This window comes from Pan troglodytes, chromosome 1, assembly GCF_028858775.2.
Source record: "Pan troglodytes isolate AG18354 chromosome 1, NHGRI_mPanTro3-v2.0_pri, whole genome shotgun sequence".
Taxonomy (NCBI): domain Eukaryota; kingdom Metazoa; phylum Chordata; class Mammalia; order Primates; family Hominidae; genus Pan; species Pan troglodytes.
In genome coordinates, this window is record NC_072398.2 from 230,319,764 (window position 1) to 230,342,401 (window position 22,638).

Sequence of the window (22,638 nt, forward strand, 5' to 3'; positions counted from 1 at the left end):
GCCGGGTGGATTGTTTAATCTTCGGAGCTGGAGACCTGTTTCTGTGTTGGGATGAGCGATGCCCTCTTGCCCCAACCCACTCGTCCAGACCAGCCCTGTCCACACAGGCCCCCGGCCCCCAACCCCCAGCCCCAGCTGTGCCAGCAGATTCAGCAGGTTTTTATACAAGGTTGTTGAGTTTTAAAATGTATTAAAATATTCTTCGAGGAAAGCTCCCCATGTCATCCTTTCAGTGACCCGGGACCATGTGTGGGAGGGGAGTTGCAGACCACCAGGCTCTAGGGGAAGAGGGTGGGGTGGGCCAGTGTCTTCCCCAGGCAGGAGGGGAGCTCCTACCTCCCGGGGGGCCTCCACTCTGGCAAGGTGGTCCCCCACCCTGTGCCAGTCCTCCCAGCCCCCACCCACATCTCCTTGCAGAAGATCCTGGAGGCCCATCCCAGCCACGTCTTTCAGGAAGCCCCCCTTGCCTCCCTCCCCCAGCTCTGAGCAAGTCCTAGACAGAACCCAGGCTTCTGGGGCTACCCCACGTGCTGACCCTGTCACTGGGGCCTCCACTTATCCCACTTTCCCAGGGGCCACCTTAGCAAAGCCCGTCCCGTCCTGTGCTGTACCTGTTGTCCGCTGTGCGGGGAAGCAGGGGTGCCCAGCCCCGAGGACGCCCAACTCTCGGTGGACCAGGGGCTGGGGTGTCCACCTGCCCAGACTGGCTGCCCGCTGCCCTCCCAAGAATGAGCGAGGAGACATCAGAGAGAAAGTGCTTTATCAGCCGGGCTCAGCCCCGCACACGGACTCGCCAGGAGTAGGTGGTCAGCACGCGCTGCTGGCGGCGCACCACGCAGGTGTAGGTGCCCTCATTGACGGCGTTGGCGATGATGCTCAGGTGCGCCTCGCCCAGGGCCAGGTAGCCGGGGTAGGAGAACTCCAGGGGCTCCTGGTCCTTGTACCAGCTGCAGGGGGGCGGGGCGTCTCCTGCAGGCACAGCCCCCGCCGGCTGCCTGCCCCGCACCCCTGCCCCAAGGCCGCCCGCGGGCTGCCCACCCCGAGGACCGCCCGGGGCGCTCACTCACTACACTTTCCCTTTCTTGTGGAGGATCTTCTGGCCGCAGCGGAAGGTCACGTTCCTGCCCTCAGGCACCAGCCTGGTTTTGGTCCTGGGGGGCGGTGGGGTGGTGGCCACCGTGGGGAAGGGGAATTCTGCTCCGGGTGGGGGAAAGAGCCCCATCAGTGCCCCCTCAGCCCAGACCATGGCCAAGACCCAGCTCCCACGCAGCCCTGTCCCCGCCCCGTGGGCATCACCGTAGCAGAAGTCGCAGCTGCTGGGGCAGAGCCTCTTCATGAGCCGCCGGCGAGCGTCGCAGAAGCCCCTCCGCGCCCAGGACGCGCACACGAACAGCCTGTCGAGGCATCCTGTCGGGAGCGTGGGGAGCATGGCCTGGCTCAGGACCGCCCGGTCCCCGCCCTCCCGCCCGACAAAGGGACTCACCATAGAGCCGGTGCAGCCCCCACAGCTCGTCCTGGGACAACGCCTTCCAGCCGCGCAGCGTGGCGTTCAGGTGCATGAGCGCCCGGCCGTGTTGTGAGTGCATCAGGCCCAGCGCGTGGCCGATCTCGTGGGCCGCCACGTGCACCAGGTCCGTGAGCCACACGCCTGCGGGCCCCGGGGGTCAGCGCCTGGGAGCCCCGGGCCCAGCCCCGCCGCCCGTGGGCCAGCTCCCCGAGGCCCGGTGTATCTGCTGGAGCGCAGCCGCGGAGCCGCCCTCGGCCGCAGCCACGGAAAGATAAGAATGTTCTGGGCCCAGGCGGTGAGCTCGGCCCCCAGGAATGCAGCTCCAGCTCCCGCTCCAGAGGCGCAGGGGGATGGGAAAGGGAGTTCAGGGCTGCCGGGATGGGGGCTCCCACGGGCTCTCCTCCTTGCCTGCTAGACTCCAGTGGCAGCCACCACCCCGGAAGCTCCCTCCTGCCGTCTGCCCCAAAGCCCGACCGCGGCAGCCCACTGTGCTGCAGAGGAGAGGCCTCCAGGAGGCCAGCCTGGACGGTCACCTTTCTTCCAGCTGTAGCGCGTGGGGCCCAGGACCCAGTACTCGCTATCGTCGAAGTGGATGCCGCCGTGCGGGGGGAAGAAGGCGTGGGCCAGCTCCCCCGTGGGGCCGTCGAAGCAGTGGTGCAGCGCGGAGACCAGGCAGTCCGTGTGGTTGATCGGGTAGAAGCCTGGGGGAAGCATAGGGCTGAGAGGCCGGGCGCGCAGGGCCGGGCGGGGGCGGGGGCGAGCGCCCACCTATCCGGAGGTCGCTGGGCTGCTCGGGGGCCACCTCGCGGAAGCTGAAGGGGGACACGTCGCTCCACATGCGGAAGGCGGCAGCTAGGGCCCGCCGCGTCTCCCGCGGGCTCAGCAGGTTCCGCGGGAAGGAGAGGATCCTGCGGGGAGAGTGAGCTCAGCGGAGGCCGGCCGCGCCCCCTCCCCAGGGCCAAGCCAGGGCGCACCTGTAGGTGAGGTTGAAGTGGTCCCAGCGCAGCCTGGCTGGAGTCAGCGTGTAGCGGCGTCTGCGGGGGGCCAGTGGGCCCGGGACCCGGGTGGGGGCGACCGCCGAGAGGCCCAGCGCAGCGACGTCTCCCTTCAGGGAAGAGAGCGTGCGTGGGAGGCATCGGTGACGGTCCCCAGGACCAAAAACTGCCGCGGAAAATGGACTGGAAGGAAACGGGGGTGGGGGTGCCCAGGGCTGGGAGCGGGCGTGGCGGGTCCTGTCTGCCTGTGGTTTCGGGTCTCCTAACCTGAGCGCCCTGTTGCACGTCCCTGGGAACGCGGCCCAGTGGAGGGGAAGGGGCTGAACAGCAGGGCGAGGCCTCCCACCCCTCCCAACAACTGGACACGGGGGCGGCCAACCCTCCGACCTCGGGACGCACATCCGGACCCTCAAACACCCCACACACCCCGCACACGTCCTGCGGGCCCCCCGATAGACCAGACCCACAGACGTGAGGAGCCCCCCCCAACCCGACACCTGGCCTCCCCCCCCGCCACTCACCTGCGCTGCGCTCCAGGCCGGCACCGCCGGGGCCCCCAGCCGGGCCAGCAGCACCAGCGCGGGGAGGAGGCACAGGGCGACCAGCGCGGCTCCAAGCCAGCGGCGCTCGACGCCTGCCCCCGGGGCCTCCGAGGGGACACGGGCCCCGCGGCCCATGGCAGACTTGCTGTGGGGCTCAGGGCTGCATGGGGCAGCACGGCGCGGGGGCCCGGGCCGCAGAGCCTCCGGGGAGGATCCGGAGGGGAGGCAGTGGCTCGGCGGCTCGGGTTACAACCCCGTGTGGTGGGGGGGAGGGAGACGGGGCGGGAGAGGGGGCAAGGCTGCCCCTGAAGGGAACCAGCTGGCCCGTCCGTTGGCCGAGCTGCCTGCTGTCTCCAGCCGGGGGCATGGGGACCCGCGTCCCGTGGGCCAGGGGCAGAGGCCTGGGCATGGCCTGCTGGGCGGGGTCCTCGGAGGGGGGAGCGAAGAGGGCCCCAGGCAGCCCGGGAAGGGCAGCGCCAGGGCTCCCGCTTAGGAAAGGGTAGCAGTGGGGGTCCCCAAGCCCCCACTGCTGGGCAGTGAGTGATCTGGTGGCTTTTTTCCCAAATGGAATCCTCAAAAAACCCCTGAGCCCCACATGAGCGGAGTCTCCATCCTGGCCCAGGCAGCTGAGCTGGGCCGCAGGGGACGCGTCGCTCGCCTGACAGTGTCCCCGAGAGCTGGGAGGGGATGGCCGGATGGGGACGTGGCAGTGAGTATGGGGCGGTGGAGGGGGAGGCGGGGAGGGGGTGCGTGGGTAGGCAAGGGCCGCGGAGGGTGCCAGGTTGCGGGGCGGAGGGAGGGAACTTGCCGGGGTCTCCCGGGGAGCCGGGAAGGGGCGGGCCCTGGCTGGGGGAAGCCCCGTGGAGGGTAGCGCGTGAGGTGGAGGGTGTGTGGCTCCTAAATCCCCGGCTAGGCCCTAGCAAAGGGGAGAGGACGGGAAACGGAGCTAAGCGCCGGGCGTGGAGGTCTGGACCGGTCCTGATTGGGGGCGGGGGCGGGGGCGGGAGCGGGGAGCTCGGAGACCCAAAGGTTCGACGGGGCGGCCGGCGTCCAGGCGCGAGCGGCTCTGGGCTGGGACCGAGACCGGGCACCGGCGTCCCGCGGGGCGGGGGTGGGGGATTGGGCAGAGGAGCAGGAGATTCCGAGCCAGACCGGCCTGTGTCTGTCTCGTCCCTCCCCGTTTTCCGCGCCGGCCTCGGGCCCAGGGTGACGGCAGCCCGGCCAACGGGGTCAGCGCCAAGCAGCTGGCGGCGGCCGCGGGCGGTTCTTGGAAAGCGCGAGAGGCTGGGCCTGGCCGCCGTATTTGCTCCGACACCGCCCCCCCGCCCCCCCAGCTCGTCACCCCGCCTGCGTGCGCCCGGCCCCCAGACCCTGCCTGGGACGCCCCCCAACTCTGCTGGGACGGGACCCCACAGCCCTGGGGAGTGTCGGGCCCCTTGGATCAGAGCGCGAGTCCCCGCGGCCGCCCCCAGGACGGAAGAGCCAGGGGGACCCGGGGGCAAACACAGGAGTCCCCGCCCCGTCGGACCCGGGCCTGGGGGGCGGGAGGCGGCCGTGCCCGCGCCTGGAGGGTGTCCTGGCCCGGAGGCCGCAGTCCGGGCGGGAGTCTGGACCCGAGAGCCTGGGGCGGGCAGGGCGGACCCAGGGAAGGGGGCGGGGCGGACCCAGGGAAGGGGGCCCCCCCCCCCGCCCCCAGGCTCGCCCGCGTGTCCCGAGGGGAGGACCCCAGAGGCGCCCGGTCCCCCAGGCAGACAGCAGAGGCAACGTCCGAGAATCTTTTTATAAAACACAGGGCGGGGGCACGCGAAGGCAGCTCGGGCGCGGCGGACGGCGCGGCTCACACGAAGATCTGGATGCGGTCGCGGATGGGCTGGCGGCAGATGGGGCAGGCGCTGAGCGCGGAGCCGCAGGGGGCGCATGCGCCGTGGCCGCACTGGAACACGAGGCGGATGTGGCTGTCGATGCAGATGGGGCAGGTGATGCGTTCCTCCATCTGCCGGTAGCGGCTCTGCAGCTCCTCCACCAGCTGGCGCGGCGGGCCGGGGGCGGGGGCGGCGCTCGCCACCTCAGAGCCGTCTGCGGGGTGGGGGACGGGTGTGAGCTGGGAGGCCGGGTGGGGGAATGGGTGGAGCAGGGAGCTGCGGGGGGGCGAGGCTGGGGGCGGGGTGTCACCTGGGACGGGTTGTGACCTGCAAGGGGAGCTGGCGGGGTGGGTGACTTGGAGGCAGAGGTGGAGCCCGGGTGCGGGCAGGATGTGAACCGTGGAAATCAGGCATAAGGTGGTGTGCGGGCTGGAGTCAGGGCTGCAGGTGGGCTGTGAGCTGGGCCGGGGTGTGATGGGGGGGGGGCGGTGCTCTGGGTGGGCTGTGATCTGGGGTGGGGCTATGGAGGGAGTGTGATCTGGGAGGGGCCGTGAAATCCAGCGGGGCTGGGGTGTGATCGGGGGGGGGGGAGGAGGGTGTTACCTTGAGGCGGGGCTATGGGCCGGGTGTGATCTGGAGCAGGTCGTGACCTCCGGCGGGGCTGGGGGCTGGGGGGCCGCGTGTGAGCCTTGGGAGTGCGGGGTGTAACCTGGGGAAGGGCCATGGGCGGAAGTGTGGGAGGGGAGGGGTGGGGGACGGGGACCTGCGGGCCACCAGCTGAGCAGGAGGCGTGTTGGGGGCGCAGAGCCTCACCCACCTGGGCGCAATTTCTTGCTGACGACCACCTGGCACCTGATGCACTTCTTCATTCTGCGCGCGCACTCTGCGAAGAGGAGAGCGCGGTTGGCTGGGGCCCTACTACCCGGGCCCCCCACCCCGGGGCCCCCCACTCACCCTCACACACGGTGCGGTGCTGGCATGGCGAGAACAGCACCAGCAGCGCCAGCTCGGAGCACACCAGGCACTCAGCGGCCTCGGGCCCCGGCGCGGCGCCCACGTGCAGGTTCGTCACGGTGTTGGGGGTCCCGAGCGTTTGCCGGGGGCCTGGGGCCGCGCCCCCGCCCGCCTGCCGCTCCCTGCAGGGGGAGGAGGCGGCTTGAGAGGGGCCCGGAGGCCGCCGGACCCCATCCCCGCCGTCCACGGACTCACTGGAAGCGCTGGGCGCAGCCCTGAAGGGCCTTGAGCACACGACCCTCGGCAGCCAGGTCCAGCGGGCTCCGACCGCGGTGGTTGGTGTAGCTCACGTCGGCGCCCTCCAGCGCCAGGAAGCAGGCGACCGCCGCGCCCACCGTCAGCTCCGCGCTGCCGGGGAGGCCCGAGGCCTGTAGCTGGGCGGCAGGACAGACGCCGGTGAGGGCGGGCGCCGGGGCAGGCCCGAGGGAGGCGTCTCCTGGCACCTGGCAGCCCCAGCAGCCGGCGCCCCATGTCTAAAATACAAGGCAAGGGCACCTCTTCCGGAACCCAAGTGGGACAGGCAGGAGGGGCGCCCTGCTAGGTGAGCTCTGAGGCCCTAAGCTCCACCTCTCCCCATCCCATGGGCACCACCCCTTTCCCAGGCTGCCTAGGGGTGCAGGCTGAAGGATCACATAGAACTTGGCTCCCATCTGCTCCACCCCCAGAACGCCTGGCTCCCTGGGCCATCGCTGGAGGGGAAGGTGGACAGTGGCACAGGCCCTGCCCAGAGCCTGCTGCCGGCGCCACCGCAGCCTCTCCAACACCCCACGCCACACTTCCTCACCCTGGACAGCAGCTGCAAGGGCCCTGGGTCCCCCCCGGCCCCATCAGCCACCAGGGGCAGCAGCTGATGATGCTGCAGCGCCACGTGCAGGGCGGTGTCCCCCTCCTCGTCCTCGGCGTTGACACTGCACCCAGCGTCCACCAGTAGCGGCACCAGCCCCACGTGGGCCTGCTGCACGGCGAGATGCAGCGGGGACTGCAGCTTCCGGTTGCGCACATTCACGTCACAGCGGCCCTGGGGAGGGGTGGGGACGGGCTCAGCCCAGGGACCCCAGTGGGCCTCCCGCTCCCCGGTCCTTGGGCAGGCCTGGGCCGCGTCCGCACCTCCCGGATGAGGATCTGGGCCACCTCGCGGTGGTTGTTGAGGGCGGCCAGGTGCAGCGCCGTGAAGCCGTCCTCCTTCTTGGCGTCCACCAGCTGCCGCGCCCGAGCCAGAATCTTTCTCACAGCTCTGTGGAGCAGGGAGGTTGGTCTGGGACCTGGGACTGCCCCCAGGCAGCACAGCAAGAGGCCGGCTGCAGCTGTGTGCCCACCCCACAACCCCACACTCACAGCGCGTGACCCTTGAGGGAGGCGTGGTGCAGCAGGGTGAAGCCCTGGCTGTTGGTGGCGGTCACATCGATGTTTGGCACCTCCGTGAGGACCTCGACAATGCCGCTGGCTCCAGTGCCCGCCGAGATGGCGGAGTGCAGGGGCGTGTCCGAGTGGGCGTCCTGCTGGGGCGGAGTCAGTGGTCACCTGGGGGTGACTTCTGCTTGGGTCAAGAGCCAGGGCACCCAGGGAGCAGCACTCACGGGCAGGGGGCACCCAGGCCAGGGACAAGCACTCACGGGCAGGGGGCACCCAGGCCAGGGAGCAGCACACACGGGCAGGGGGAACCCAGGCCAGGGAGCAGCACACACGGGCAGGGGGAACCCAGGCCAGGGACAAGCACTCACGGGCAGGGGGAACCCAGGCCAGGGACAAGCACTCACGGGCAGGGGGAACCCAGGCCAGGGAGCAGCACTCACGGGCAGGGGGCACCCAGGCCAGGGAGCAGCACTCACGGGCAGGGGGCACCCAGGCCAGGGAGCAGCACTCACGGGCAGGGGGCACCCAGGCCAGGGAGCAGCACTCACGGGCAGGGGGCACCCAGGCCAGGGAGCAGCACTCACGGGCAGGGGGCACCCAGGCCAGGGAGCAGCACTCGGGCAGGAGGCACCCAGGCCAGGGAGCAGCACTCACGGGCAGGGGGCACCCAGGCCAGGGAGCAGCACTCACGGGCAGGGGGCACCCAGGCCAGGGACAAGCACTCATGGGCAGGGGGAACCCAGGCCAGGGAGCAGCACTCACAGGCAGGTTGACGTCACAGCCGCGCTCACACAGGGCCCGCACCACCTCCAGGAAGCCCCTCTGCACGGCCACGTGCAGTGCGGTGCTCTGGGTGCTGTTGATGGCGTCCGCCCGGCACCCAGCACTCAGGAGCACCCTGGCGGCCTCGGGCTGGTTCCTGACAGGAGAGGAAGTGGGAGAGGGAGGGCGCCGGCCCGGTGGCTGGACGCACAGGCTCAGCCCCGCCAGGCCCCACCCCAGGACGCACAGGCTCAGCCCCGCCAGGCCCCTCCCAGGCCTCACCCCAGGACGCACAGGCTCAGCCCCGCCAGGCCCCTCCCAGGCCTCACCCCAGGACACACAGGCTCAGCCCCGCCAGGCCCGACCCCAGGACGCACAGGCTCAGCCCCGCCAGGCCCCTCCCAGGCCTCACCCCAGGACGCACAGGCTCAGCCCCAGCAGGCCCGACCCCAGGACGCACAGGCTCAGCCCCGCCGGGCCCCTCCCAGGCCTCACCCCAGGACGCACAGGCTCAGCCCCGCCAGGCCCGACCCCAGGACGCACAGGCTCAGCCCCGCCGGGCCCCTCCCAGGCCTCACCCCAGGACGCACAGGCTCAGCCCCGCCAGGCCCGACCCCAGGACGCACAGGCTCAGCCCCGCCGGGCCCCTCCCAGGCCTCACCCCAGGACACACAGGCTCAGCCCCGCCAGGCCCGACCCCAGGACGCACAGGCTCAGCCCTGCCGGGCCCCTCCCAGGCCTCACCCCAGGACGCACAGGCTCAGCCCCGCCAGGCCCCTCCCAGGCCTCACCCCAGGACGCACAGGCTCAGCCCCAGCAGGCCCGACCCCAGGACGCACAGGCTCAGCCCTGCCGGGCCCCTCCCAGGCCTCACCCCAGGACGCACAGGCTCAGCCCTGCCAGGCCCCTCCCAGGCCTCACCCCAGGACGCACAGGCTCAGCCCTGCCGGGCCCCTCCCAGGCCTCACCCCAGGACGCACAGGCTCAGCCCTGCCGGGCCCCTCCCAGGCCTCACCCCAGGACGCACAGGCTCAGCCCTGCCGGGCCCCTCCCAGGCCTCACCCCAGGGCTGCGTAGTGCAGCGCCGTGTTGCCCTCGTCGTCCGGCAGGTCCACGCCCGCCCTGGCTTGTAGCAGCAGCCGTATCAACTCCACCTGGCCCAGGTAGGCAGCCACTTGCAGAGCGGTCCTGCCTTGGTTCTTGGTGTCCACCTGCCAAGAGCGCCAGCAGGTGAGTCCCTGGCCCTCTGCCCCTCACTCTCGGACTGGCCAGTATGGGAGGACGGGGTCAGGAGCTTGCCTGCTCTGGGCGCCTCCGCAGCAGGTCCAGAGCCCGGGCTGCGTTACCCAGCGCCACCTCCACCACCAGCCTTCCCGGGTGCTCTGGGTCACTCTTCTGGGCCCGAAGCTTGTCCAGGGCCACGCTCAGTGAGCCTGGGGGCAGGGCTGAGGTTAGTGGTGGCCAGGGGCAGCCCCACCTCCCACTGGCCGCCTGAGCTGTGCCGCACTTTTGTTCTCCCGGGCGCGCTCGGCCACATCCAGGTTGGCATCCTCCTCGGGCCGGTAGGCCACCAGGCAGGAGGGGCTGAAGGTCCACCGCTGACCAGCGACTGCTACACGCAGGTTCCCGTCTCCAAACACTTTCACCACCTTCCCGACGCGGCCCAGGGCCTGCGGGGAGGGGAGGGGGTCACAGCAGGCTGCAGGTGTGGGGGGCAGCGGCGCTAGCGGCGGGGGTGGCAGGGGGACTCACAGGGGCCATGTCGTCCGTCCACTCGCCATGCCCAGCCTGCAGCCGCTTCACTGTGTCAAGGTCGCCGATGACCCGGACCACGTCGCCCACCCAGAAGGAGTGGTGCTGAGCAACAAAGAGGGGCGTGAGGGGCCCCCCAGCTGTGTGTGGCTGCCCAGGCTCATGGAACAGGAGGGCAACCTGCTGAGCTCCACGAGACAGGCAGGCCTGACTCGGCCCCGACCCCGACCCCAGGCACTGCCAGAGGCTCTGGCTGGACGAGAGCCCCAGGTGTCCAAGGCAGCCCTGGGTGTCCCTAGCCCCAGAGCCATGGGAGGAGTGTCCAGGCAGACAGAAGCCAGCTCTGGGCAGGTGTGAAGCCGAGGTGGCTGGCCCTGGGAAGCTGTACGCTGACCAGCAGGCAACATGGCCAGGGCCCGTGAGCCAGCGTGGGGGTGGGGCCCCAGGACCATGGGGTGCAGGGCGGGCCCACTCTGCCCCACCTGAGCCCTCATATGCAGGGAACTCACTCTACAAGCCCGTCTCATGACTCCCTTCGGCGCCTCCTCAAAGGTGCCTGGTATCCAGGACCCCAGATCCAGAACTGAGCTCTGATGCTTTGCCCCGGGCCTGCCCCTCCCAGGGCCATCCAAGCTGCCACCGCCACCACCTCCAGCCCCCTCCCTGCCATCCTGCTTCCCAGGCAGCCCTCACTACCTCCCCCACCACTCTAGGCCAAGCATCCACCTCCCTGTCCTAATCAGCCACCCCCACCGGCCCCCATACAGCACTAACCAGGAGCATCTTAGCCCAGCTGCCTCCCTCCCGCCCACGAAGCTGTCCTGCCTTCCTGGTGTCCTGGAACAGAGGGAGGCCCTAACCTGCCCATTCCAGCCATACCAGCTCCCAGAGACATACCCTCCTCTGGGTTCCTTCACACCCAACCCCTTCTCCTTGACCCCACCCACCTCCACCCACCAGTCCCTCCCCTTCCTTCAGGGCTGGGGACTCGTGGGTGCAGCTGGCACCCTAGTCCTGCCTGACCCCCCAAGGCCAAGGGGGTACGTGGAAGGGGTTACAGAAGCAAGCAGATGAGGCGCAGCCCAGCCCCCCCGGCACCTTGGTGAGCGCCCCGGGGTGGAAGGTCCAGCGCGTCTCGTGGTTGAACTGCACGCGCACATCCCCGCGGTCCGTGATACGATGCACGGTGCCCGTCTGTCCGATAAACTGTGGCGGGTCATGGAGCTGTGGCTGGGTCGGGCTGGACGCTGGGGGAGGAAGGGGCTGGGGGGGGGGCGGAGGGCTGGGAGGGCGGAGGGCTGGGAGGGCAGGGCACACAGGGCTCCACGGCGGGGCGGCTCACCTCCGCCATCCTGGGGTTCCAGCCGCCGTGGCCTTCCTGCATCTCCCGCAGGACATCAGTGTCCAGCAGACACTTGACCTTGTCCCCGTGCTGGAAGGGCTGGCTGTCAGCACTCACCCTGCGCTGCAGCTCCGCCGGCTTGCCTGCGGAGGGTGGCAGACCAGGCCTCAGGCAGCGGCCCCTCCCCTCTGGGACTTCAGCCAAGGCAGGAGGGCTGATGGAGTCAGTGTGACAGCCTCATACCGAGCCTTGGGAGGTGGTCCTTGTAGTAGAAGCCGCCCGCTGCCTCGCCCACACACTTGAGGTCCACCTTGCCCTTGTGGCCCACACGGTACACATTGGTGGTACCATCAGCCCACGTCACGCTGGCCACACTCCGGCCTGTCTCCACATCCCAGCCACGGATGTCCACCACACGGCCCGGTTTCCCTTCCCCTCCTGGGGAAAGAGTCCCCGCCAGCAGGCTAAGGCTGAGCCATGAGCCAGCCACAGCCCAGCCCTGACCCCGCCCCTCTGCCTCCACTCACCATCCTGTGAGCCCCACTCCCAGTCGGGGCCTCGCACCACCTTCGCTCCCTGGAAGATGCCCCTTAGTGGGATCCTCGGGAGGCCCTGGCGGGGACTCAGTGTGACACTGCAAGAGGGTTCACAAATAAAGCTCTCAGAAGAAAATCGCCATCTCTTCCCGTCTTGAGCCACTTGGGAGAGCGATGCAGTGAAGCAGGCCCCCTGTCCACCCAGCCTGCTGGGCTCCGCAGCCCCAGCTCTTGCCCGGGAATGGCCGGTCCAGCAGGTCAGCATCCTCCACACGCTGTGAGGAAATGCCCCTGGGCTCAGGGGTCTGGAGCGAACCTGCGGACCACGTTCCTCCAGGGACTTCCCTGATGCCAGGCTGGGAAGGCACCCGGGCCCACCCTCGGCAAGACCTCTGGGTGCAGTCGCTTCATGCCTGCTGCCTCCCAGTGAGCTGGGGCACAGCCAGGCCCAGAGGTGGGCTCAGCATGTGGGAAGGGAGGAATGAGGAAAGCAGGCCTGGCCAACAGCACTCCCAAGACAACCACACCTCCCTCCACGTGCAGGGAGGGCCAGAGACAAAGGTGACAATGCAGGGGACGGGGTGGCACCTCTGGCTGTCCTTGCCCCAAGCAGGCTAGATTCTCCCCGAGCTGATGCCCTCGGACCAGAGCGCAGCAGCCTCCAAGACAGCCCAGGTGCTGGCTCCAGGTATGGGCTGTCCTCCTGGAGGTCTCATGCCGCCCTGGGGGATGCTGGCTGCCTGATGGCCACTGCTGCCTGTAGAGCCACCCAGAGGCCACCCTCTGTGCCCTGCCCATGGCACCATTGCTTAAGGCCACGGCTCTGGAGAGACTTGCTCCGTCTCCCTGGGAGTGGTCAGGAGGCAGCACCCTCCCCGAAGGCCAAGGCCCCAGCGGCAAGGCCTGGGTACCCGCCGCACAGGAGCTGGTGCGGCCCGGGACTCACGGGCGCGAGTGAGCGGTCTCGTAGCGGTCGAAGGCGTGGGCGAGCTCATGCTTGTTGTGCATGTAGCACTGCGTGCAGAGGTCGTAGTCCAGGCACACGCGGCACTTCCAGCGCATCCCCCGCAGCCCGTGCTTCTTGCAGCAGTCACAGATGATGTTGGGGTGCCGGACGCCTGGGGGTGGGGTGGGGTCAGAGGGGCGTTCCCGCCCCCGGGTCCTGCCCGTCCCGCCTGCCCTTGGCGCGCACCGATCTGGGCGTTGTCGTACAGCAGCAGGTCGTGCGCGCCCTGGTAGCCGGCGCGGTAGTTGGTGCGCGTGCCCTGGTCCCACTGCACGACCACTGTGCGGTCGGGTGTCGAGGGGCTGCCGTGGCGGCCAAGCTCCACCACCGTGCCCACGCCGCCCTCGCCGCCGTCCTGCTGGCCCCACTTCCAGTCCACGCCGCGCACCACCCGCATGCCCACCTGCACGCCCGCCTGGGGGTCTGGGTCCATGTTGGGCGGGGCTGCTCGGGACCTGTGGGCAGAGGGGTCCATGGTGGGCCGGGCTGCTCGGGACCTGTGGGCAGAGGGTATTCTCAGGCCACCACGGGACACTCCCGGTCAGAGTGGGCTCCGCGGGAGAGCAGAGGAGAGGCCCAACGGGGCAGGCGGGCTGGTTCAAGCCCTAGGGCCCAAGGAGGCCCGCAGTCTGGCACCAGGGAGGCCGGTGGGAAAGGCGGGCGCCGTGCCAGCCTGGCGCGGGAACTGCAGGGTGGTCTGGGCCCAGGGATCAGGGAGCCTGGCCCCGGGGGCTTCATGAAAGGTTCACAAATAACGCTCTCGGAAGAAAACCACCATCTCTTCCCACAGCCAATTAATGAGCTGGACGCTGGACTTCACTAAAGTAAGAGCTGCCGTCCCCCGAGACACTCACATGGTTGGACGGGCAGTGGCACGTGAGCAGACACCGTGACACGCGTCCCTCAGAGGATCGTGTCCACACAGGGCGAGGAACTCCTATGATCCACACGAAAACATCAGACAACGCAACAGAAAAACGGCAAACACGATGCAGGCGCCGTACAAGACCAGCAGGCATCGGCCAGCGGGACCAGGAGGCATCTCTGTCCCCAGACACTGCTCCTGGGGGACGCCAGCTTTGGGCCCTGCACGTCAGGGACAGTGCAGCAAGGCCACACAGCACCACAGAGCCTTCTCTGGAAAAGTGGCCCTGGCCACGCCAGGCACTCACGACAGAGGCCGGATACTCGAGCAGAGGCAGGTTCCTGGGTCCTCAGTGGCCACGGGGTCCTGAAGCGGGGCTGAGTCCCAACCAAGCAGGGACCCACTCGCCACGCAGAGCACAAGCCAGAGCTCACCAGCAGATGGAGGGAAGTAGCCAAGTGCAAACGCCATGCCAGGCGGCTCCGTTTATACAAAGGTGCAAATCCAGGCTGCCGGAGGCAGGGATGGAGTCAGCCACAGGGCTCGAGGCCCAGGACTGCTAATCCCCAGTCTGGGCGCTGACCCCCGAGAGCTCACTTTGCAGACGTGAGTCACCGTGGGCTGCCTCTCTCCACCACGCTGGACTTCAGCACAGTCTCATTAACAAGAAGAATGGATGTGAACATTAAGAGGGAAAATCAGAAGGTGGAGGCTACAGCTGGCTGTGATCGCACCACTACACTCCAGCCTGGCGGGGAGGGGAGGGCCACCACTCCATTTTCATTAAACCACTACCACCCCATGGCCAGGGAAGGAGGCAGCCCAGGAACACTGTCTGAAGCAGAGGTGGGGGACACGGCAGTCCCAGGAGGCTGGAGGGACCCCTGAGACTGGGTGGATGTGGCTGAGGATGGGAGGGGGCCCTGCCAACTCCAGGACACAGGCCAGCCTGGGCCTCACAGGCCAGCCCGGGCCTCACAGGCCAGCCCTCCACCTGGGCAGCAAGGCAACCCAGCGCTTTGCATCTCAGGCCAGTTCAGGAGACACCCTGGCCCGGGAGAGGCTGCAGGTGAGCAGTGAGGAGGGGCCACAGCAAAGCACCCCACTCCTGCTCTGACTCAGGGGCCTGAGCCCCACAGGTTGTCCCCCGAGCAAGGCCCGGTGAGGAGCCCAGCCCCACTCTGGAGACTGAGTCCAGTGCAGAGGCTCTGCCAGCAGGGCTGGGCTCCCGATCCGTGCCCCGGCTGCGAGTTGGAGCACAGGACTCCCTCTAATTCTCAGGGGCACAAACCTCCTGGCCAGCTTGGCCTCTCCAGTGCTCCCTCCTCACCCTGCCCAGGACCGCGAGAGCTTCCACAGGAATGGGTGGATGTTTTACAAGCACAGCTCTCCCTGTCAGTGACTAAGAGGAGCCCCCACCCAGCAGCCGGGCTCTGCTTCTTCAGGGAAACCCCACATGGCCTCCCTCAACTGGCGCGAGACCCTGCCGAGATGGGCACCAAGGCCTGGGCCAGGGCAGGCTCCAGCACCAGGGGCTTCCTTTTCCTGTGGCACCAGTGAGCCTCAGACAAGGAGAGGAGTCCCGTGGGCAGCTCCACAGCCATCAGGGAAGGCAGCTGGCTCTGCCCTCCCCACGGCCTCCTGCAGCCTCCCGGCTGGGCCTCCGCATGAGTGGCTTCCACAGGCGGCAGCCAGAGAAACCCCACCTTGCCCTCGGAGGCCCCGCGGAGCCAGGAGCCCAGCCACCACCCAGGGTGACCCACAGGCCCTCCCCATGGGCCCCTGTGGCACTATTCCCCTCGGCGGGGCCTCTGAGGGCAGCCCCCAGGTGGTGCACTGCTGCGTCCTGTTTGGCCAGGACCCCACCAGCTTCAGCTTTGACTGAATGGCTGCGTGAATGAAACATAAGAACCAGAGAGAATCTGTGCCAGGCTTCTGTGACAGCGGCAGCCCCTGTGTCCCGAGGACCCGCCCGGCACAGGCCGCTTCTAGCCATCCCAGCGCTGACTGCGCCTCACCCAGAGCATGTCCAGGTGGACACAGTTCCACCGGCCAGCCCAGCTCCATGGCCCCACCCGGGTCATGACACTTGACTCTCCAGATCTCTGCAGACCCTCCCATCCCCACTGGAGGCTGTCTTGGAGGGAGGTCACTCCCTCCTGCCCCAGCAGCTCCCCACTGCCTGCTCTGCCACCAGCTGGGGGGCAGGCTCTGCAGGGTTCCTGCTCCCAGGATCCACACACTGACCTCAGCTTTTGCCCATGGAGCACCCAAGAAGGGTGAGGCATGGCCGGGGCTGAGCTCCCCGACTCCAGCCTCCTCTACACAGGGACCTTGGCCACAGAATGGCACAGGCCGGGGAGGCCGACGCAGCAGTCTGCTGGCGGGGGGACAAGTGAGAGGGGCACTGCTCCTTAGGGTTGCAGACCCCACCCCCTGCCAGGCTGTCCACCTCCACCAGATCCACACGCAACCTCCTCCTTGCCAGGATCCCACCAGAATCGGCCACAGCTGGAATCACACTAAGCCGGGGCCTCCTCCCTGCCAAACACCTCCACTTAGCCAGAGCAGGGCTCATCACAGGCAGCCGCAGAACCGACTGGAGGTCTTTGCTAGTAGGGGACACGCATCTGCCGACCCCCGAGATGGGCCCGGCAATGGAGATGAAGGACTTGGGACCACAAAAAAGCCAATGCCATGAGCCCACACTGTGATCCTTCTGCAGCAGGGGGCGCCTTCCGTCTCTGCGCCCAGACTCTCAGCCACAGCCAGCTTAGCCCAGGCCAGCGGCCACACCTGCCCGACCCGCTGGCTGATGGACCCCGGCCATATGCCATTGGACCTTTCCAACAAGACAGGGGCAGGGTGCCCCATGTGTGAGCCAATGTGTCCTGTGCTTTGGCAAATCTTGCCCTTGGGGGGATGGGCAGAGGGCAGAGATGTCGGGGAGGTCACCAGCAGGGCCTCTGGGAATCAAGACCAAGCCTTGGGGGCCCCCGCCTCACAGGGGCAGTGGGGTGGGGTGCCAAGGCCATCAGCCTGAGACAGGGTAGCCTGTGCCCCAGACTGGCACCTGTCTGCAGCATGCCCGGTATTTTTAGCACAGCCAGGCAGCTCTCCAGCCCTGGCCCACAAACCCCCACCCTCCCAGAGGCTGTCCCTCATGGAAGCCCACCAGAGTTGGGGCACAACTGGGCTGAACACGGGCAGGGCTTTCTCCCTGGCCTCACTTCTTGTGCCTGGAACCAGCCCCCCACTTGCTGAGGGCTGCCCCAACAAGGGTGACGAGCCTGGACGGGAGAGCTGGGTGCGCCCACCCACTCCACACCTCTCCCCGGGGGCTGGGATGTGAGCACACAGGGGCCTGTAGACCCAGCGCCTCCTCACGGCCTCCCCTGCAGGGCCCCCACCCCAAGGGTCTGGGGTCTGTCCCACTTCCAAGGCAGTCCCTTCTGTCCAGCATGGCACTGCCCTGGAGTGGCCGCCTCATCTGAGCAGGGTCTCCAGCCATGCCTGCCCGCCTGCCGACCCTTCTGCGGTGCCAGTGTGCAGACAGACCACATGCGCGTCGCTCCCAGGCTCAGGAGCTCAGTATCCTGGACCCTCTGGAGGGGCCAGCAGTTTTGGTTTTTTTGAGACGTAATCTCGCTCTGTCGCCCAGGCTGGAGTGCAGTGGCGAAATCTCGGCTCACTGCAAGCTCCGCCTCCCAAGTTCACGCCATTCTCCTGCCTCAGCCTCCCGAGTAGCTGGGACTACAGCCGTCTGCCACCACACCCGGCTCATTTTTTGTATTTTTTAGTAGAGACGGGGTTTCACCGTGTTAGCCAGGATGGTCTCGATCTCCTGACCTCGTGATCCGCCCGCCTCGGCCTCCCAAAGTGCTGGGATTCCAGGTGTGAGCCACTGTGCCCGGCCACCAGCAGCTTTTGAGGCTCTGCCGCCTTTCTCCTCAGCTCCTTCCTGCAGCTGCCTGCCTGGCTTTCTCACCATTGCCCCAGGGCCAGCAGTCACCCAAGACCACCTGCCATTGGGCTCCTGGCACCCTGGCCCCAGGGCTCAGTACCTGCCTCCGAAGGCCTCTCTAGGGGGTGTTTGTGGTGGGGGCAGGAGGCAGTAATGAGACCCCCACAGGCAGGGAGGAGGGGCACCCCGGCCAGGACCCAGCACTTGTATCCCTTGGTCTCTCCTCAAAGGGGACAGAGTGCACCTGCTTAGGGGCGGGAGAATCCAGCCCAGCAGCGAGGGGCCTGCCCCATTCCCACTGTTCATGAGAGGTGGGGGCTGTGGGGTCGCACAAGCAGCCTGCCCATGTCAGAGGGAAGCTTGTGGACAAAAGGGCTCATCCCTTGGGCTTCCCTGACCATCCTGTCCTCCTGGGGCCATGGGACAGGTTCTGGGCTGGGTCTGGGTCAAGCTGACCCCGAGGGCACTGGCCACAGGACCCATCCCCTGGGCAGGCCTGGGAGCAGGTGATGTGGGGCCGGCGCTTGGCACACCCGCTGCAGACCTCAGGTGAGGACTTCCCAGAGGCAGGTGAGGAACACCAGATTAGGGGTAGGAGTGGGGTGGGCAGCCTGGAGATCAAGCCCTCTAGGACAGATGTTCCCCCAAGGGCCCCTCACTCCCTCTGCCTCCACCTTGGACCTGTCCAGCATTCATTCCTTCCTGGAGAGCAGGAGGCCTCTGGGTTGCCCCCTCCTATTTTTCTGTTCTACACCCACAAGGCTCCAGGTGCAGAGGAGGGGACCCGTGGGACCTGATCACCTGCCCACAGCGGGTGAGCTCTGGGCCAGAGGCTGCTATGGGAAGTGCAGATGTCCAAGGCTAGCCCTGCCCTCACACCAACCTGGCCAAGGTTTCCCAGAAAGACAAACCAGAGACAGCCACAGCCACAGCCCAGCACTGGTGGAGGGGCTCCAGGGAGCAGACCAGCAGACCAGAGCTGTGGCCACGCAGCCCCTGGTGTACATGGTGGCGTACATGGCTGTGGCCACTCCTGCTCCTCCTCTTGGAAACATACAGCCCAGGCTTCCGCTTCAGGATGCTGCCCCACAATGGGTATCTTCATCTCAGTCAGAAATTTACTCAGAGAGTTACCAAATGTTTTTTCCTTTGCCAGAAATGCTAGACTTTGCCATCTACCCACAGTTCACAGGCTGTGCCCCTGGCTGGCATCTGAACCCCGCCGCAGGTAACTGCTCCCGATGTTTAAAATGATGGAGGCAGTCAGGGTGTGAAGACTCGGGCGACAGATCGACAGATGTGCTTTGGCAAATCGGAACTTACCTCAGAGCACACACCAGCCTCAAGGCAGCGTCCCAGGCATTTAATTGCTACTTCCTGGGTCACAGATTCGCTCGGCTACCAGGCTTTCCTGTTGGAAGCTAAAGCCACTGGAGACACAACACAGCAAACCAGACGGGCAGCCAGCAAGCCAGGCTGGAGAAAATGGTTTCTAAAGGCAGCGTCACACATTTAGCATTTACCGTCTTAACCACGCAAGCAGACACCGGGTCTGTCCTATTGCTGCTTAGTTTCTCTTTTTCACAAGAAACTGCAAGCTCTCAGAGGGCAGGAGGACTTCCGAACCATCAGTCAGGAGAGTGTAGGAGGAGAGAGTTCCCTTATTACAAGTATTTTATTGGAGAAGCTTTAAAAGCCATAGAAACCAAATCCTATTTAGCGAGGAAGTTAGCAAATTGCCTTTATTCAGAAGAAGCAAGTTACATGGAACTGGACATGAGGCTGCCCTCCTCCTTGCACCTCCAGCTATGCCTAATGACACCGAAATGCCGCTGTGTGTGGCATGCCACAGGCCATGGAGTAGCTCCAGCTAATGCAGATGGACATCCCAGGTGCCCCAGGGAGATCAGGCCCACGGAGTGGGATGAAGCCCTGAGGCGGGGAGGCCAGCATGGAGACACCTGCTGAGGGAAAGCCCAAGAGCGCTGCGGCCACCTCCAATCCTGCCCATCTGGGTGGAGACCTACAGGCACCCTGCAGGCTGGGGTGTCATCCCACTCACCGCCCAGGGCTGCCCTCGGCCAGAAGAGAGCCACATTCAGACACTTGTTGCATGTGAGGCAACAGGCCAGGGTGGAACCGGACAAAGCGGGCCTCCCGGGAAGGGCCAGGCTTGCCGGCGCTCCTGCGCTGCGGCCGCTCTGCCCCAATCCTGCAGGTGCCTATCAGAGGCCTGTCTGGCACCTCTGCTTTCTTCCTCCATGGGTTCCGAACTCAGAGGGGAGACGCGGCATTACTCACCACTTCCCTCCACTCGCATGCATGCTCAGACACAAACACAGCCCCTCTGACGTGGCATCCACGGAGCCCCAAGGTGGGAGAGCCAAGTGCAAACTATCAGGCCGCGGACGACCAAGAGCTCACCTGTCCGGCCGTCCAGTCGCCCGCCGGGCCGCCTTGAGGCTCCTGGGCTGCAGCCCTGATGCCTGGAGACTTTGGGACTGGCCTCTAGCCTCGCTGGGCTTCCAACCCTGTGGCCGAGGGGAGATGCCAAGATTCACAGTTAGCACCTCGACCCGCGGCTCGGTCGCCTGTCTGCCCCCGGGGCTGCCCGCCGGCTCCAGGTCCACTCGGGCCCACGGCCGCGACACTCAGGGCCGCCGCCTGCCCGGATGGGCTCCCTGGGGTCTGAGCGCGCAGGAGCCGCCAGCGTCGGGCCCGTAATTGCGTGCGCCCGGGGTCTGGCGGCCGCGGCTCGCAGACGTCAGGAGGCTCCGGGACGCGCACGGGCGCCGGCGCAGGGGAACGGGCGGGCCAGGGGCGGGCACGGCGGGCACCCCCACCCGGAGCGCGCCCCGCCCCCTGTCATTCGTGCCCGTGGCTAGCGGAGGCCGCCCGGCCCTGTCCGCTGCCAGACCTTGCCAGGGCCGCGCAGTACCTGCCGACCCCAACTTGCCCGGACGTTTCCGTCCCGCCCGCTCCGCTCGGGGGCGCGGGACTGCCGGCCAGTCCGTCTGTCGGTCTGTCCCGGCGTTCGAGGCCACCCACCGGCCCCGACTGCTCAGCGGCGGCCAGGCCAGGCCAGAGCGCCTGCCGCGCGCCGCAGCCCACCCGGCCCGGACGACGACCCCAGCGCCGACCCCAGCGCCGCTGGCCCCGGGCCGCGCGAGGCCTGCCGGGAGCTGGAGTCCCGCGCGGGTGGCCGGACCACAACTCCCAGGAGGCCCCGCGGCGGCGCTGCGCGCGCAGCCCCAGCCCATCCCGTGCGGACCCTACGCTGAGTCCGGCCCGGGGTTGCTGGGCCAGCGGGAACGGGACGGCGCTCGCGTTCTGCCAGAGCGGAGAACGACTCGGGGACGGTGCGGAGGACCAGGGGAGGAGATCCGCGCCCGCACGCACCATCAACCGAGAGGACGGCCCGCATCGCGCCAGTGACCTAGGAGCGACTCGGGGACGGCTTCGGGCTCTCAGGCCCTCCTGGGCCACCGGGCACTGAGGAGAGCGGCGGCTGGAAACTGTGGGACCCGAAGGGCGGGAGCCCAGGGCCCGCCCCCGCCGGAGCGCCGCCGCCATGGCCACGCCCCCGCCACGGGGATGGGCAGGGCAAGCACCGGAAGTGCATCACGCGGGAGCGTCTGCGTCGCCTACCCTGCGTGGCGCAGCTGGGGTCCGAGCGGCTTAGCCTCCGGGCGCCTGCGCAGTGGCGGTCCCAGAGACGCACTCGGTTGCCATAGAGACGGGGGCTTGGGAGCGACGTCGCGCTCGCTGGCACTGGCGGCACTTGCCGCGCCGCAGCCACCTCTTTCCGACTCCACCATTGCGGGCCCTATCCGGGGTTTTGAGTCACGCAGACCTGGACACAGCGAGAAACGGCAGTCCGGGCCCGTCCTCCCGCCCCGGGTTCTGCACCCCAGAGTTGGACGCTTGCTTCTCGCTTTCTCCTGAGAGAAGTCTCCGCGTTTCTAAACAATGCACTGCTAGTTTCTCATTTCTTTCTTTCTTTTTTTTTTTTTTTTTTTTTTTTTGGAGACGGAGCCTCGCCTTGTCGCCCAGGCTGGAGTGCAATGGCGCGATCTCGGCTCATTGCAACCTCCGCCTCCAGGGCTTAAACTATTCTCTTGCTTCAGCCTCCCGAGCAGCTGGGACTACAGGCATGCGCCACCACGCACAGCTAATTTTTGCATTTTTAGTCAAGACGGGGTTTCACCATTTTGGCCAGGCTGATTTCGAACTCCTGACCTCGTGATCTACCCTCCTAGGGCTCCCAACGTGCTGGGATTATAGGCGTGAGCCACCGCGCCCGGCCTCTCATTTCTTAATTGTAGACATTGCGTACTTCCGGAGAAGGTCCCTGAGAACCTGGCTGATCTTCCCCGCTGCACCCCTCACGTGGTCCTGTTAGCTCCCAAACTGTCAACCTGAAAGGAAACCCAGAGGCAGGCTCTCCAGGACAAGTGAGTTAATCTGGGAATCGCAGGGGGTTGCAGCCTAGGCTGTTCGTGCCATGACAGATCATAGGCCTATCTGAGAGGGCCGGGCGAAGGGGAAAATATAGATGAGCTCACAAAAGTTGTTTTGTAACAAAAACCACTGGCTGTGGGCGCTTGCTGCAGGAGTGGGCGTTAGCTTGTTGTTGGCGAGAGCCTTACCAGGCCGACGTCCTTGTGCAAGCTGCTTATCTAGAATACTGCAGTCCTGAGGAATTTCCCTGCAGTAAGTCCGGTTACAGGCAAACGTGCAGGACGTGCAGGAGCGTCTTGTGAGGAGGCCTGCTGCAGGTATTCCTGCATGAGAGCTCCCCCTTCGTGGCCTCCCGACTCCATTTGTTTAGGGATTGGTGGAAGTAGTTCCATTTTGGTACCTGCAACTTTCACAGCTGTCGTGATGAAATCAGGCTTAGCTCTTCATGATTGAGTACCTGCTGTTCACTGCTACAGTATAAAACCATGCCACAATTCCTGTACAATCTTTTTTTTTCTTTTGAGTTAATAGTTACCTAATATTTTCACATACCTAGCTTTTTACTAACCCATGGCCAGCCTTTTTTTCAAGTGCCCCAACGTTTTTGCCACATGCCTAACAATACCATTTTCCAAAGGCTCAAACACATCCGTTGTGTCTAACTGATTCTCCTGTTC

The 22,638-nt window shown here is 66.9% G+C and overlaps 2 protein-coding genes across 51 annotated transcripts; both read right to left on the minus strand.

Moving 5' to 3' along the window:
• Window positions 1-743: 743 nt before the first annotated feature.
• MMP23 (matrix metallopeptidase 23) lies at window positions 744-3,399 on the minus strand. Its single transcript, XM_016952309.4, has 8 exons — window positions 3,024-3,399; window positions 2,482-2,612; window positions 2,276-2,415; window positions 2,041-2,208; window positions 1,484-1,648; window positions 1,297-1,407; window positions 1,068-1,194; window positions 744-947 (listed from the first exon to the last, which is right to left on the minus strand). Exons 1-8 carry the CDS (start codon window positions 3,177-3,179, stop codon window positions 773-775), a joined length of 1,173 nt encoding a protein of 390 aa, XP_016807798.1. The 5' UTR covers window positions 3,180-3,399; the 3' UTR covers window positions 744-772.
• A 1,411-nt stretch (window positions 3,400-4,810) lies between these two features.
• Window positions 4,811-21,481, minus strand: MIB2 (MIB E3 ubiquitin protein ligase 2). Of its 50 annotated transcripts, none has more exons than XM_063787279.1 (22): window positions 20,900-21,481; window positions 19,925-20,031; window positions 12,858-13,168; window positions 12,612-12,783; window positions 11,657-11,763; window positions 11,373-11,567; window positions 11,130-11,272; window positions 10,886-10,993; window positions 10,562-10,624; window positions 9,788-9,892; window positions 9,543-9,705; window positions 9,335-9,468; window positions 9,098-9,246; window positions 8,036-8,192; window positions 7,256-7,416; window positions 7,028-7,154; window positions 6,705-6,938; window positions 6,116-6,393; window positions 5,861-6,042; window positions 5,724-5,789; window positions 5,510-5,615; window positions 4,811-5,120 (listed from the first exon to the last, which is right to left on the minus strand). In XM_063787279.1, the coding sequence occupies exons 1-22, from the start codon at window positions 21,071-21,073 to the stop codon at window positions 5,111-5,113; spliced, it is 3,252 nt and encodes a 1,083-aa protein (XP_063643349.1). In that variant the 5' UTR covers window positions 21,074-21,481; the 3' UTR covers window positions 4,811-5,110. The 50 variants fall into 50 exon arrangements, with proteins under 50 accessions (XP_063643349.1, XP_063643371.1, XP_063643410.1 ...); XM_063787301.1 differs by having other exon boundaries at window positions 6,116-6,294; window positions 20,900-21,478; XM_063787340.1 differs by lacking the exons at window positions 5,510-5,615; window positions 20,900-21,481 and adding exons at window positions 13,526-13,608; window positions 20,439-20,685 and having other exon boundaries at window positions 13,075-13,168.
• Between the last annotated feature and the right edge of the window lie 1,157 nt (window positions 21,482-22,638).

Excerpts from the sequence above, each read along its gene's own strand:
- MIB2 (XM_054661756.2), bottom strand. The coding sequence starts at position 21,073 with ATGGCGGCGGCGCTCCGGCGGGGGCGGGCCCTGGGCTCCCGCCCTTCG. Across the intron at positions 12,784-12,857 it reads GTACGACAACGCCCAGATCG|GCGTCCGGCACCCCAACATC; the intron begins GTGCGCGCCAAG and ends CCCCACCCCCAG. Across the intron at positions 11,568-11,656 it reads GGAGTGGGGCTCACAGGATG|GAGGGGAAGGGAAACCGGGC; the intron begins GTGAGTGGAGGC and ends CTCTTTCCCCAG.
- MMP23 (XM_016952309.4), bottom strand. The coding sequence starts at position 3,179 with ATGGGCCGCGGGGCCCGTGTCCCCTCGGAGGCCCCGGGGGCAGGCGTC. Across the intron at positions 2,416-2,481 it reads CACTTCAACCTCACCTACAG|GATCCTCTCCTTCCCGCGGA; the intron begins GTGCGCCCTGGC and ends CTCTCCCCGCAG. Across the intron at positions 1,408-1,483 it reads GGGGCTGCACCGGCTCTATG|GATGCCTCGACAGGCTGTTC; the intron begins GTGAGTCCCTTT and ends CGCTCCCGACAG.